The 15,350-nt window shown below is 44.8% G+C and overlaps 1 protein-coding gene across 2 annotated transcripts; it reads left to right on the plus strand.

The window, feature by feature from the left end:
• The first annotated feature begins 290 nt into the window (after positions 1-290).
• LOC111959139 (cannabinoid receptor 2-like) lies at positions 291-11,163 on the plus strand. Of its 2 annotated transcripts, none has more exons than XM_023980602.3 (3): positions 291-633; positions 7,859-7,964; positions 8,127-11,163. In XM_023980602.3, exons 2-3 carry the CDS (start codon positions 7,892-7,894, stop codon positions 9,224-9,226), a joined length of 1,173 nt encoding a protein of 390 aa, XP_023836370.1. In that variant the 5' UTR covers positions 291-633; positions 7,859-7,891; the 3' UTR covers positions 9,227-11,163. The 2 variants fall into 2 exon arrangements, with proteins under 2 accessions (XP_023836370.1, XP_023836369.1); XM_023980601.3 differs by having other exon boundaries at positions 7,862-7,964.
• The last annotated feature ends 4,187 nt before the right edge of the window (positions 11,164-15,350 follow it).

The raw sequence follows: 15,350 nt of genomic DNA on the forward strand, positions 1-15,350 counted from the left end.
AAATGTGGAAAAAGTCAAGGGGTCTGAATACTTTCCGAATGCACTGTATATAGGGGTTATAATGATGCTGTCTGATTAATCTGTGACCCATGTGTTATTTTTTTAATAGCATTTATGAATTGGTACCTCGTTGCATGTTTTAAAGTGACCGTTTAGAACGTATATGTCTGTGAAAGTTGTATTGCCTTGTTGCAGTGTCACAACTTAGTTAGCACAGTATGTTTCAACATTTGTGCAGACACTATGCCAATGTCTCTGTGCGTCAGTAGAGGCTGGTGGGAGGAGCTATAGGAGGACGGGCTGGTATGGAATACATAGAACGGAGTCAAACATGTGTTTTCCATATGTTTGATGTATTTGATACTGTTCCATTGATCCCATTCCAGCCATTACAATGAGCCCAAAACGCAGAAAGCATGAACATGTTAGTACTTCAGGGACTGCAAATGGTCAGACATCAGTCTCTCTCTCTCTCTCTCTCTCTCTCTATCTCTCTCTCACTCCCTCAGTCACTCTCACTGGTTCTGGGGAGTGGAGTTCGATGGAACTCAGTGGCGCTGTAGCTGAGGTCATCAGTTTGGTCTGTCTTCTTCCTACACCACAACAGAACTGACAGAAAAGCATCCACACAAGGTAAGCACCTGCGTTTATTCTTGTACTATTTTATACTACGATACAGTCCACCCCATATAGGGCAGAAACATTACCTTCTGCTTTCTGAGCATCATAGAGCAAATCATTATTTGCACAATCTGTTTGAAACCTGTTATGAGGGGAAATGCTGAACGTGAGGGCATGAYTGTTAGGTTCTGAAGCACAAAGCATGCTCTCCTTAGGATTTTGCATGCATTTAGATGTTAGATGATGCTGTCTGATTTTCAGTCTGTGACCCAGATCAGTCTGTGACCYATGTGTTCTTTTCTTAATAGCATTTATGAATTGGTACCTCATTGCATGTTTTAAAGTGACTGTTTAAAATGCATCAGTCTGTGAAAGTCTTTTTGCCTTGTTGCAGTATCACGACTCAGTTGACACAGTATGTTTCAACATTTGTTGAAATGTCTCTGTGGTCATACTGTAAATCTAAGATATTACCCATGAGTCCTTACTCAGTAATAGGTTTGTGTACTTTGCATTAATTAAGATATATATGAGTGGTCCAACTACCTTCGAGGGAAAGAAAAGTAGTCTACTGTGACCTGCCAATCAAAAAATATTTCAGGTCCACACAGAGGAGAGAGGAAGCCTGAGGTGGTGTAATAAGCAGAGTGCATATACTCTGCCATCATCTCCCTCAAGCAGATTTAGAAATATTGTCACTAAAGTCAAATAAGGGTCTCTGTGAAAAGTAATTTACTTCCTATTTCTCCAGCCCCCATATTCCAAAATATACTTTCATAAAGCAGGATATTTGTGATGAAAAAATAATAATGATGATCATTTAGAACCAGATAAAATGAAAACAAAATGTAAGCAAAAAGTGGGGCACTGGTGCAATGCTGAAAAAAAGTGGCCTATTTGTGTGGTTATGAATGTCCTATTTCTATAGAGACAGCACGGCTGTAACTAGAGTTTGAGTTTTAGTGAGGTCCTTTTTGAAAGTTGAAGCTCATTGACTGCATTTCTATACAATTTAAAAACTTTAAAATGCTATTTGGAGAACAGAAAAAACAAATAAATGAACCCAGCCATTATCACCTTGGCTGCTGTAGGTTCATTCACCTAAGTCGATATACAAAAAACACAAATCCAACATTTACTTAGAGCTAACGCTTTGTCATTATGGGGTACTGTGTGTAGATTAATGAGGGAAAAAAATTATTGAAATACATTTTAGAATAAGGCTGGAACGTAACAAAATGTGGAAAAAGTGAAGGGGCCTGAATACTTTCTGAATGCACTGTATATGGGGGATTGGAAATGATTCAGACAATTATATTGATAGAAGTCACAGTCTATCTGTAACATTAAAGCTGATCTACCCGCTAACATAAAAAAACGATACAAAAAAACCCACATAGCCTATTACCTATGCAATTGTAACGTTATACCCCTAAAATGGGGGAAATATAAAAAATGATTTACACTGACACGTAGCATCAGCRACGAAGGAAAAAGTATTACATTTTTTAAACTGTATCRTTTGCATTTTGATTGCATTCTAATGTATGCCTAGGCCTATGAGGGAAGATAGACCATGTGGAGATGTTCATATTGAAACATCTTGTTTTTTTCAGTTCCTAACTTGTTTGAGAAGATTAGTACAGATTTTCTCAGGGGACCCCGCATGGGGCCCGACCCCAAGTTTGGGAACAACCGTACTAACCACTCTCTCTGCTTCCTCCTGCATGCATTGCAGCCTGACTCAACCTCACCACCGAGCGCCACATCACTGTCTGTCTCAGTAGCCTACTCTCTGTAAAGCAAGGTTATTATGAGAACTTAGTAGCATATTTTTTGCTCCTGTTGAGGTAGGCTCCATTTAACGTTAGCTTCTTACTTCATCCTTATAGCCGGTTAAGTAGTACTAACCAGAGCCATTCAACGTTACTGCAATAGAAGTCTCTGCCGGCAGATAGCCAGCTGACTGACATACATTACATTACCAAATGTACGTGGACACCTGCTCGTCGAACATCTCATTCCAAAATCATGGGCATTAATATGGAGTTGGTCCACTTTTCTGGGAGGGCTTTCCACTAGAATTTGGAACATTACTGCGGGGACTTGCTTCCATTCAGCCACAAGAGCATTAGTGAGGTCGGGCACTGATKTTGGGTGATTAGGCTTGTCTCGCAGACRGCGTTCMAATTCATCCCAAAGGTGTTCGATGGGGTTGAGGTCAGGGCTCTGTGCAGGCCAGTCAAATTCTTCCACACTGATCTCGACAAACCATTTCTGTATGGATCTCGCTTTGTGCATGGGGGCATTGTCATGCTGAAACAGGAAAGGGCCTACCTCAAACTGTTGCCACAAAGTTGGAAGCACAGAATTATCTAGAATGTCATTGTATGCTGTAGCTTTAAGATTCCCTTCACTGGAACTTTGGGGCCTAGCCCAAAACATGAAAAACAGCCCCAAACCATTATTCCTCCTCCACCAAACTTTACAGTTGACACTATACATTGGGGCAGGTGGCGTTCTCCTAGCATCCGTCAAACCCAGATTTGTCCGTCGGACTGCCAGATGGTGAAGCGTGATTCCTCACTCCAGAGAACGCGTTTCCATTGCTCTGGAGTCCAGCTGGTGGAGAGCTTCACACATCTCAAGCTGACGCCTGACATTGCGCATGGWGATCTTAGGCKGCTCGGCCATGGAATCCAAATTCATGAAGCTCCCGACGAACAGTTCTTGTGCTGACATTGCTTCCAGAGGCAGTTTAGAACTTGGTAGTGAGTGTTGCAACCGAGGACAGATGATTTTTACGCGCTACAAGCTTCAGCACTCAGCGGTMCCRTTCTGTGTGCTTGTGTGGCCTACCACTTCACGGCTGAACTGTTGTTGCTCCTAGACGTTTCCACTTCACAATAACARCACTTACACTTGACCGGGGCAGCTCTAGCAGGGCAGAMATTTGACGAACTGACTTGTTGGAAAGGTGGCATCCTATGACGGTGCCACTTTGAAAGTCACTGAGCTCTTCAGTAAGGCCATTCTACTGCCAATGTTTGTTTATGGAGATTGCATGGGTGAGTGCTCGATTTTATACACCTGTCAGCTACTGGTGTGGCTGATAGAGCGGAATCCACTAATTTGAAGGGGTGTCCAAATACTTTTGTATATAGAACGCGTTTTGAAAGTATTCAGACCCCTTGACTTTTTCCACATTTTGTTACGTTACAACCTTATTCTAAAATGGATTAAATAAAAACATTCCTTATCAATCTACACACAATACACTTTAATGACAAAGCAAAAACAGGTTTTTAGAATTTTTTGCTCATGTATTAAAAATAAAAACAGAAATACCTTATTTACAGAAGTATTCAGCCCCTTTGCTATGAGATTCGAAATTGAGCTCAGGTGCATCCTGATTCCATTGATCATCCTTGAGATGTTTCTACAACTTGATTGAAGTCCACCTGTGGTAAATTGAATTGATTGGACATGATTTGGAAAGGCACACACCTGTCTATTTAAAGGTCCCACAGTTGACAGTGCATGTCAGAGCAAAAACCAATCCATGAGGTCGAAGGAAGTGTCCGTGGAACTCCGAGACAGGATTGTGACGAGGAACAAATCTGGGGAAGGGTACCAAAACATTTCTGCAGCATTGAAGGTCCCCAAGAACACAGTGGCCTCCATCAGTTTGGAACCACCAAGACTCTTCCTAGAGCTGGCCTCCCGGCCAAACTGAGCAATTGGGGGAGAACGGCCATGGTTAGGGAGGTGGCCAAGAACCTGATGGTCACTCTGCCAGAGGTCCAGAGTTCCTTTGTGGAGATGGGAGAACCTTCCAGAAAGACAACCATCTCTGCAGCACTCCACCAATCTGGCCTTTATGGTAGAGTGGCCAGATGGAAACCACTCCTCAGTAAAAGGCACATGACAGCCCGCTTGGAGTTTGCCAAAAGGCAGCTAAAGACTCTCAGACCATGAGAAACGAGATTCTCTGGTCTAATGAAACAAAGATTGAACTCTTTGGCGTGAATGCCAAGCGTCATGTCTGGAAGAAACGTGGCCCACATCCCTACAGTGAAGCATGGCGGTGACAGCATCATGCTGTGGGGATGTTTTTCAGCGGCAGGGAATAGGAGATTAGTTAGGATCGAGGGAAAGATGAACAGAGCAAAGTGCAGAAAGATTCTTGATGAATACCTTCTCCAGAGCGCCCAGGACCTCAGACTGGGGTGAAGGTTCACCTTCCAACAAGTACAACGACCCAAAGCACACAGCCAAGACAACGCAGGAGTGGCTTTGAATGTCCTTGAGTGGCCCAGCAGAAACCGGACTTGAACCTGATCGAACATCTCTGGAGAGACCTGAAAATAGCTGTGCAGCGACAAGAAGAATGGGAGAAACTCCACAGATACAGGTTGGCTAGCTAGTAGCGTCATACCTAGGAAGGCTGTAATCGCTGCCAAAGGTGCTTCAACAAAGTACTGATCAATTAATCTCAATACTTATGTAAATGTGCTAGAATAAGGCAGTAACGTAGCAAAGTGTGGAAAAAGTCATGGGGTCTGAATACTTTCCGAATGAACTGTATAGTGCATCTATAAGTGCGTATTTACCAGTTGTGTGCTCATTCTTCAGAGTCGGTTTTTGTTTGTAGACACGGCAGTAGTAGCGGGAGGGTCAAATTGACAAAATTGCCTTTTGTCCGGCGTCTCGCAAACAGCGTTTTCTTCTTCGTGTGGCTTTCTGGCAGACTAGATGCTGTGTTGCGAATTGCTGCTTTTCGCAGGTCGGAGTGCGGATTGCACACTTAAATTACACTCCCATCTAACCCTGCACCTATACACTATCCCTAAATGATCATACACCAGGATCATGCACCATTGGCCTGGGAGGCTGGAACCCCTTCTCTCAAAACCTCCTGTAGATCTTCTGCTCGAAAATCTTTCACCCAAATCAGCTCAGTGCAGTTGATCACCATGGCTATAAACACAATAAATCCAACCTTACTCATCCTCTCTGGATCCCTCTCTTCAGGCCTACTCACTGGGGGGCTCCCAGTCGAGTCACTCACCCTATCCTCTACTCTCTTCACTGCCACAGCGCAGGAAACTTTATGTCCCACTGTAACTCTGGCAATCTCAACCTGTCTCTCTTACACAGGGCACTTTGGATCACCTGCTGCATGGACACCCCCACAGTTGTCACACAGTGTTTTCTCTATCCCAACTGTACACTTCCTCTGACTATGTCCTCCTAAACATTTCTCACATCATGGGAACTCCCTTCTACACACTGCTGCAACATGTCCAAATTATTGGCACCTAAATCACTGTAGCGGGTTCGTAACATAGGCCCTCACAGGATAGCAAATATAACTTAACCTCTGTGTCAAAGCTCAACAAGACAGACAAGGTATTCTCAGTCTCGCCAAAAGGCGGGTGTCACAAACACCAGGAATATTATTTTTCATTTGATCCACCTCTACAATCAACGCTACCCCACTGATCAGTCCTTTTAGCGGCGCCCTGCTCCAGAGAGCAAAGCACTACACAGGTTGAGCCCCGAGTCGCGTGATGCAAAGCGCCCGCTTCCACTGGGCAGAGGATGCACAAAAAATAAAATAATTCCACTTCTCAAAACTTTCACAGTTCTAACCATTCCCAGTTTGTCCTTAATCCCAGCTTGACACAAGGCCAAAAAGCAGGAATCCACTCTTTCCAAAAATCTCACTCTTACCGGTCCAAAATCATATCCGGCAGGATTCACAGAGCAAACAGTTGGAAGTCTCTACCACACCTGTCGCCGCAGGTAGGCCCATTTCATCACACTTCATCTGGCTCAATTTAAGAGCGCCGACTGACTTCATTTCTAGATCCTAAAGGTTCTCAAGGGAGCATGTAGACTTATAAGTTTACTTGGTTTGTATTCAGGAGACAAAAGTGTGTACACAGGAGACAAATGATCTATTCTGCACTTCTGCATTGAGGAGTAGAGGGGTGTGCAGTGAGTTTGCACAACGTCAGCAGCATCTCTAGACTAGTTGACTATTGAGCCGACTGCAAGCTGGGGTAGTTTGTTTCACGTCCAGGGAGGCAAATCCAGGGTGACGCAGGCGAACATGATTCCACTTGTTCCCATAGAGGCAAGCGCGATCAGAACTCAGTCAGATCAAGAATATAAGCGTTCTGAGCTTTGATCAACGCTGGGGGCAATATTTAGATGTTGACCTGTAAAATCACTAGGAAATCAGCTCAAAGTAATTTTAATTTTGGAAATATGTTCATAAGTATTCCCACGCATATAGAGAGAGACATACACTGAGTGTACAACACATTAGGAATACCGTCCTAATATTGCGTTGCACCCCCTTTTGCCCTCAGAACAGCCTCAATTCGTCGGGGCATGGACTCAAAGTGTCAAAAGCGTTCCCCAGGGATGCTGACCCAATGCTTCCCACAATTGTGTCAATTTGGCTAGATGTCCTTTGGGGGACCATTCTTGATACACACGAGAAACTGTTGAGCTTGAAAAGTGAGAGATATCTAGAGGTATCTTTATGTCTATTGATGATGCGTTTGTTTTTACCGTGCCTCTTGAGGTGGGCTAGAAGGGATGGATTTTTCTCTACTGTAAATAGACAGAGTATTGTTTTGAGGTGATAAAACAGGTCCCTGTGTTTAAATGGTTATGTTTCCTGCAGAATGTCTGAAGCTTGTTTTTGGTGGATTTCATTTTCTGCTAATAGGAATATATTTTTAACACAGGGACCTGTTTCATCACTTCAAAACAATACTCTGTCTATTTACAGCAGAGAAAAAAATATAAACGATAATAAATAAAAAAAAATAGGACAATAATTGGTTTTGAATTAAACACATTCACAAGCCATTTATTAGCACATTTTCACCATAAAGAGAGCCTGAAATGATTCAGGAAGGAGGCAATTAGGAGGCAACTCTTTCTCACAAGGCATTGGAGGAAAGGGTCAGAGGTTCCTCCCCTTGGACCGTCTCCTCCGATGCGTTTTGAGAAGGAAGCGAGGAACGGGCATGCGAAAAGTCAAGGAAGTACAATTTGAGATGCACCATGCAGGAAATTCTGTTTAAGCAATCAGAGATAATGTCTCCATCCAGTGGTCACATTTGGTACTGTCTGATGACTTGTGACCCATCTGCATTTCTATGGGTATGTACAGTATGAGAACAATGTTCATACATTTCCCCTCTGCACCTCTAAGTAGATCTCAGAGCTAACCCCTGACCTGTAAGAGATGGATGGATGTGACGAACCTGTAGGGTCCATGATGTCCAAAGACAATGGCAGCACCCCCACATTACCTCTGGGTATGTATATTAGAATATTGTCATCATATTTTAAATAGAATAACTTTGTATTAGAGACGCATGAAATATAAGGATGATAATGATTGGTAATGTGAGTTGACATTGGCTGCCATACAACATAAGCCAATCACTGATGTCTGAATTGTGTTCCTGTGTCAACAGTCAACCGGTCCTGTGCGGACCTGAAGTGCTATATGGTTCTGTTCGAGGTGGAGAAGACAGCCATCGGCTCCATCTGTTTCCTGGCCGGACCCTTCACTTTCCTGGAGAATGCTTTGGTCCTGGGTGTGATCGCCGCCACGGCCGCCCTGCGCCAGCGCCCCTCCTACCTCTTCATCGGCAGCCTGGCCCTGGCCGACGTCTTTGCCAGCTGCTTCTTCACCACCAGCTTCCTGGACTTCCACCTGTTCCACCGCCTTGACGGCCCCATCGCCTACCTCTTCAAGCTGGGCGGGGTGACGATGGCTTTCACCGGCTCGGTGGGCAGTCTTCTGCTGACTGCTCTGGACCGCTATCTGTGTATACATCAGGCGTCGAGTTATAAAGTGGTGTTGACGCGCCGCAGGGCCCTGTTGGCTCTCCTTGCCCTGTGGAGCGCCACCATCCTCATCTCCTTCCTCCCTCTGATGGGCTGGAGGTGCCCCACAGGGCTCAGCCCACCCTGCTCGCGCCTCTTCCCATACATCGACCACCGCTACCTGGCCTGCTGGGTCAGCTTCATCCTGGTGCTGCTGTCACTCATCCTGAGCGCCTACGCCCTGATCCTGTGGAGGGCCAATCGGCATGAGTCCTCCATGACGGGCCTCCAGGGGGCGCCTACCGGTGGTCAGGCCCGCATGCGGCTGGACATCCGATTGGCACGTACCCTGGGCCTGATTCTGCTCATCATGGTGGGCTGTTGGCTGCCGACCCTCTCCTTCATGTTGGCAGATGTCTCGGTGCAGCTCACACATGCCCAGCAGAGGGCCTTTGCTTTCTGCAGCACCATGTGCCTGGTCAACTCAGCCGTCAACCCACTGCTGTATGCCCTGCGCTGCCGGGAGCTGAGGGTGGCACTGATGCGGCTGTTGGGGGGCCTGAGTGAGGGGCTGGGGTGCTGCCAGAGGCACGTGGGGGTAGACTCGACCACTACCCTTCCCTTAGGCGAGGGCAACAGCTGTAGCGCGCACTCCGAGAGTGAGGCGCCCAGACTCGTTAGCTGCCGACCGAACACAGTCTCAGAAATGGTTGGCAAGCAGCAACTGGACATGACTGGAAAATGAGAAGGGGTGAGAGGCTTACTGTATATCAGGGTTATTGTAGTGGGGTGTTCTGAACTTGTGTTTCTTCTGTTGTGTTCATAGCGATGAGGAGGTAATGTCTCTCAAATGAACTGTGATAACAGGGACTAAAACAAAGATATAGACCATGTTACCATAAATTGTGTTGACCCACCTACAAGCCAAGTCACTCAGAGATAATACTATTTTATTATTTGTCCAAGGGAATTATTGTTATTAGGGGAATTATCCCAAATTAACCCCTTTGGGAAAAGAACAGCATTGTTGATGTTGGCAGTGCAAATGTAGATAGCTATCTGTATCCTATGCTTGTTTTAGCTTGAGTGTTTGTCCTTTAGCGTCCAGAAGAGGATCCTGCCGGGTTCCCATCTGCACATATATACCTATCCTGAACAGAGGCCCTGTGGATTGTAAACAATGTTCTCCACATGTGACTGCAAGCAGTGTCGAGATCAGAGGTGTGGGCAAGGCTGAGCCTGGGTGGGTCCACTCGGGAAAAAAAGAGATCCACTCAGATTTTGTATTATTTATTAAAAAAAAATGTTTATGCTCTTTACTTGTCAGTGTTCCTAATGGGATATTATTTGTCTTTTTACCTAAATACGCAAACACTATTAGAATTCATAGCAAGCAGTGCACTGGGTTAGTCAGATTTGATTAAATATAACAAAACAGATGACCTGGAATGACATCACTTGCCAAAAAGAACTAACTGAAAGCCACACCCCCAATGAGCAACGAATATGACTGCATTGAGGCATATGTCACTGTGCTTCTATGGCTATATGCACCATGCCACTACCTATTTCATTTGTTCATTTAGCAAACAAGCTCAAAATCCAGCGCCTTTATCACATTCTACACACCTATATTTGAGCTTTAATGAGCTTTAAAAATTCGACATTTTCTCTCAGCCTCATGGCAAAATGTGTAGAATAGCATGAGATGAGCTAAAGAAAAACTGCACATTTTCCTCTCTACCCTATGGCAAAATGTGTAAAATAAAATTGGGGGCCCAGACAGATTTCTACAGGCCCAACCAACAACAAATTTCTGGCTACGCCACTGGTCGAGATAAGTGGGGCACAGTTTAGAAAGATAGAGAGTCACACAACACAGAGACTAGAACACTCTTTTCTATAGAACACTATAAATAGAAACTATAGTTCACAAGTCATTTCAGTAGATCAATCACAAAACAAACAAACACAAAGGTAGATGTTTTGTCTTGTTATCAAAATAACATTTTATTTGTCACATGCTTCTTAATCAACAGGTGTAGACTAACAGTGAAATGCTTACCCACGGGTCCTTTTCCAACAATGCAGAGTTAAAGATAAAAATAGAATAGTGATATGAGGAATAAATACACAGTGAATAATGAATAACAATAACGAGTTAAAACGAGTCGACGTGCGGGGGTACTAGTCTAAGCTCTAAGCCATTTAAAGTATGCCTGGGCATACATACATACATACATATATATATATATTCCTTAATTAGTCAATCGATTTCTTCTCTTCAGCTCCCAGTCTCCTGTTAAAGTGACAAACTGCACTGCTGCTTTACTGTGCAGCATTTGAAACAAAGTGTTGTGTGTTTATAGTCCCCCAATCCCTCAAGAGGACAATCCTTCTGAACACAGATGACAGCCTGGAGACAGGGAGTCTGCCATTTCAGGTCAGAAAACAGTGGGAAAAATGGACAGACAGCATGGTTTATGTGAGGGGGTGAGATGGCAGAGACTAGATAGAGAGAAAGACTGAGTCATTTCTGGGTAACAATTAAGTACCTTACTGTGATTGTTTTCAATTAAAATGGTCAAAAATAAACAAAAATAGCTTCTTAGCTAAGAGCAATTTCTGAAGCAAGACTTTTGCTACGACTGTCTGGGAGTGGTCTGAATGGGGGGGAACTGAAAACTATATATCCCTTTTTCAGGACCCTGTCTTTCAAAGATAATTCGTAAAAATCCAAATAACTTCACAGATCTTCATTGTAAAGGGATTGTTCAATGAAACATAAACAATTAATGAACACGCACCTGTGGAACGGTCGTTAAGACACTAACAGCTTACAGACGGTAGGCAATTAAGGTCATAGTTATGAAAACTTAGGACACTAAATAGGCCTTTCTACTGACTCTGAAAAACACCAAAAGAAAAATGCCCAGGGTCCCTGCTCATCTGCGTGAACGTGCCTTAGGCATGCTGCAAGGAGGCACGAGGACTGCATATGTGGCCAATAAATTGCAATGTCTGTACTGTGAGACGCCTTAGACAGCGCTACAGGGAGACAGGACGGACAGCTGATCGTCCTCGCAGTGGCAGACCACATGTAACAACACCTGCACAGGATCGGTACATCTGAACATCACACCTGCGGGACAGGCACAGGATGGCAACAACAACTGCCCGAGTTACACCAGGAACGCACAATCCCTCCACCAGTGCTCAGACTGTCCGCAATAGGCTGAGAGAGCTGGACTGAGGGCTTGTAGGCCTGTTGTAAGGCAGGTCCTCACCAGACATCACCGGCAACAACGTCGCCTATGGGCACAAACCCACCGTCACTGGACCAGACAGGACTGGAAAAAAGTGCTCTTCACTGACGAGTCGCGGTTTTGTCTCACCAGGGGTGATGGTCGGATTCACATTTATCGTCGAAGGAATGAGCATTACACCGAGGCCTGTACTCTGGAGCGATTTGGAGGTGGAGGGTCCGTCATGGTCTTGGGCGGTGTGTCACAGCATCATCGGATGCGTGATTTCCTGCAAGACAGGAATGTCAGTGTTCTGCCATGACAAGCGAAGAGCCCGGATCTCAATCCCATTGAGCACGTCTGGGACCTGTTGGATCGAAGGGTGAGGGCTAGGGCCATTCCCCCCAGAAATGTCCGGGAACTTGCAGGTGCCTTGGTGGAAGAGTGGGGTAACATCTCACAGCAAGAACTGGCAAATCTGGTGCAGTCCATGAGGAGGAGATGCATTGCAGTATTTAATGCAGCTGGTGGCCACACCAGATACTGACTGTTACTTTTGATTTTGACCCCCCCCTTTGTTCAGGGACACATTATTCCATTTCTGTTAGTCACATGTCTGTGGAACTTGATCAGTTTACGTCTCAGTTGTTGAATCTTGTTATGTTATGTTATGCAGCTGACAGTGAGAGGACGTTTCTTTTTTTGATGAGTTTAGATGGATTGTCTGACAATGTCACAAATTACAGTATGTGCAGGCATCGATGTGGCCGGAACGACTTTGTGATCTCACTCTCCGTACCAGAAATGACTGGGTGATCTCATTCTCTGTAGGCCGCTGGGCCAGACAGACTACCAGGATGCTTACTTAGTGCATGTGCTGACCAGCTGGCAATTGTCTTCACTGACATTTTTAACCTATCTCTTACCCAGTCTGTAATACCAGCTTGTTTCAAGCAGACCACCATAGTCCTCTTGCCCAAGAACGCCAAGGTAACCTACCTAAATGACTATCGCCGACGTAGCACTCACAGCTATAGCCATGAAATACGTTAAAAGGCTGGTTTGGCTCACATCAACACCATCATCCCAGATACCTCCAATTCGCATACCACCCCAACAGATCCACAGATGACCCAATCTCTATTGCACTCCACACTGCCCTCACCCACCTGGACAAAAGGAATACCTATGTAAGAATGCTGTTCGTTGATTACAGCTCAGCATTCAACACCATAGGCCCCTCCAAGCTCATCACCAAGCTCAGGACCATGGGACGGAACATCTCCCCCTGCAACTGGATCCTGGACTTTCTGACGGGTAGGCAACAGTGAGGGTAGGCAACAACACATCTGCAACGCTGACCATCAACACGGGGGCACCTCAAGGGTCTGTGCTTAGTCCCCTCCTGTACAGGGAGTTCACCCACAACTGCGTGTTCGCACACGACTCCAACACCATCATCAAGTTTGCTGATGACGCGACGGTGGTAGGACTGATCAACAACGACGATGAGGCAGCCTTTAGGGAGGAGGTCAGAGACCTGGCAGTGTGGTGCCAGGACAACAACCTCTCCCTCAATATCAGCAAGACAAAGGAGCTAAGCGTAGACGACAGGAAACAGACGACATTGATGGGGCTGTAGTGGAGCGGGTCGAGAGTGTTCAAGTTCCTCGGTGTCTACATCACTAAGGAACTAACATGGTCTACACACACCCACACCATTGTGAAGAGAGAACGACAGCGCCTCTCCCCCCTCAGGAGGCGAAAAACATTTGGCATGGGCTCAAAAAGTTCTACAGCTGCGCCATTGATAGCATCTTGACTAGCTGCATCACCGCTTGGCATGGCAACTGCAAGGCACCGGACCAAAAGGCACTACAGAGGGTGGTGAGTACGGCCCAGTACATCACTAGGGGCAAGCTCCCTGCCATTCAGGACCTTTATACCAGGCGGTGTCAGAGGAAAGCCCCAGAAATTGTCAAGGACTCCAGCCATCCAAGCCACAGACTGTTTTCTCTGCTACCGCACGGCAAGCGTTACCATTGCACTAAGACTGGAACCAACAGGACCCCGAACAGCTTCTATCCCCACGCCATAAGACTGTTAAACAAGACTGCTAAATAGCTAATCAAATGGCTACCCAGACTACCTGAATTGACCCTTTTTGAACTAACTATCTTGCACTGATACACACTGGACACTACCTACACACATACTTACACTCACACCCCAACACACACACATACACATTAACACACTAAATATGTCCACGCACAACATGCATACTGATGCCACACACACATACTCACGCGTTCACACTCACCACATGCGCTGCTACTGCTTCACATACGCTGCTGCTACAGCTCAGTCTATTATCTATCCTGTTGCCTAGTCACTTTACCCTTACCTATGTGCACATAGCTACCTCAATTTCCTGGTACCCCTGCACAGCGACTCGGTCCTGGTACTCCCTGGTATATAGCCATGTTATTGTTATTCACTGTGTATTTATTCCTTGTCTCACTATTTCTAGTTTTACTTCTTTATCTTCAGCTGCATTGTTGGGAAAAGACCTGTAAGTACGAATTTCACTGTTAGTCTACACCTGTCGTTTACAAAGCATGTGACAAAGACAATTTGATTTGAAGCAGTGTTTTGTTATGATTCTGAATGGTCAGATAGCAAGTAACAATGACAAGAAGCTGCCATGTGTGGAATCGTAGGTTGCTCATTTCAGCTAGATGCATCTTGTTCTTGCTACCATGTCTTATTTTGCGGTGTTTTGACTTATTTCATGTCAATGTTAATACGGCTCAAATTCACCAGCTAGCTAACCAACAACTGTAAAAATGTATTTGAGAGACAATAAGTGCTCATTGTGCAAATGTATTTGTTTTCAATAAACATTTGGTGATGATATAGATAAATGTTGTCAACAATGTAAGCCAACCCCATCTGTTTTGCCCCATAGTTGCACATGTGTCGGTTTTGTTGCTAAACAACCAACCCATCTATTGGTCTATTAACTCATTTACCGCCTGGGGATGTCGCCATGCAGGCAGGCCAAAACTCCATCCCAGCAAAAATGTATTTTCAAACAGCTCTTCCACTAAAAGGGCATTATCATAATTTTAACAATTTCACAGTATTATTACAACCTCAGTGTGGAAATATATATTATATATATATATAAAATACAACGGGAAATCAAGTTTTTGACTGCACTGGGCCTTTAAGGGAATGTGGCACACAAGATGACCACAGATAATGAATCCATGTCAATACATAAAGCATGTCCCTCCCAGGTACTAGGGACCAGAAACCCAATGGATAACTCACTAATGATTTCACTTCAATGTTTATGTGTAACCATATATTAAATGTTACACTCTGAATAAAAAATATAAGGATATATGAATCTAAAAACACACATTCAATTGCTCAGCAGAAAAAGAACACAAAGTCTGTAGATCTACATTGCGCCAGGCCCCACTAACGCTTTGTGGGGGTGAAGTGATAAAATGTCAACTTGATTCATTTAACTGATAGCCTCCTCTGTGCATCACATGAATCAATGTGTCTGGTGTGTGCTGCAGTATCACCCCTTCTATCCACACACAGTGA

This window comes from Salvelinus sp. IW2-2015, linkage group LG35, assembly GCF_002910315.2.
Source record: "Salvelinus sp. IW2-2015 linkage group LG35, ASM291031v2, whole genome shotgun sequence".
NCBI classification, from domain to species: Eukaryota; Metazoa; Chordata; class Actinopteri; order Salmoniformes; family Salmonidae; genus Salvelinus; species Salvelinus sp. IW2-2015.

Coding starts and splice junctions, on each gene's coding strand:
- LOC111959139 (XM_023980602.3), top strand. CDS start 7,892: ATGGATGGATGTGACGAACCTGTAGGGTCCATGATGTCCAAAGACAAT. Junction 7,965..8,126: donor CACCCCCACATTACCTCTGG/GTATGTATATTA, acceptor CTGTGTCAACAG/TCAACCGGTCCTGTGCGGAC.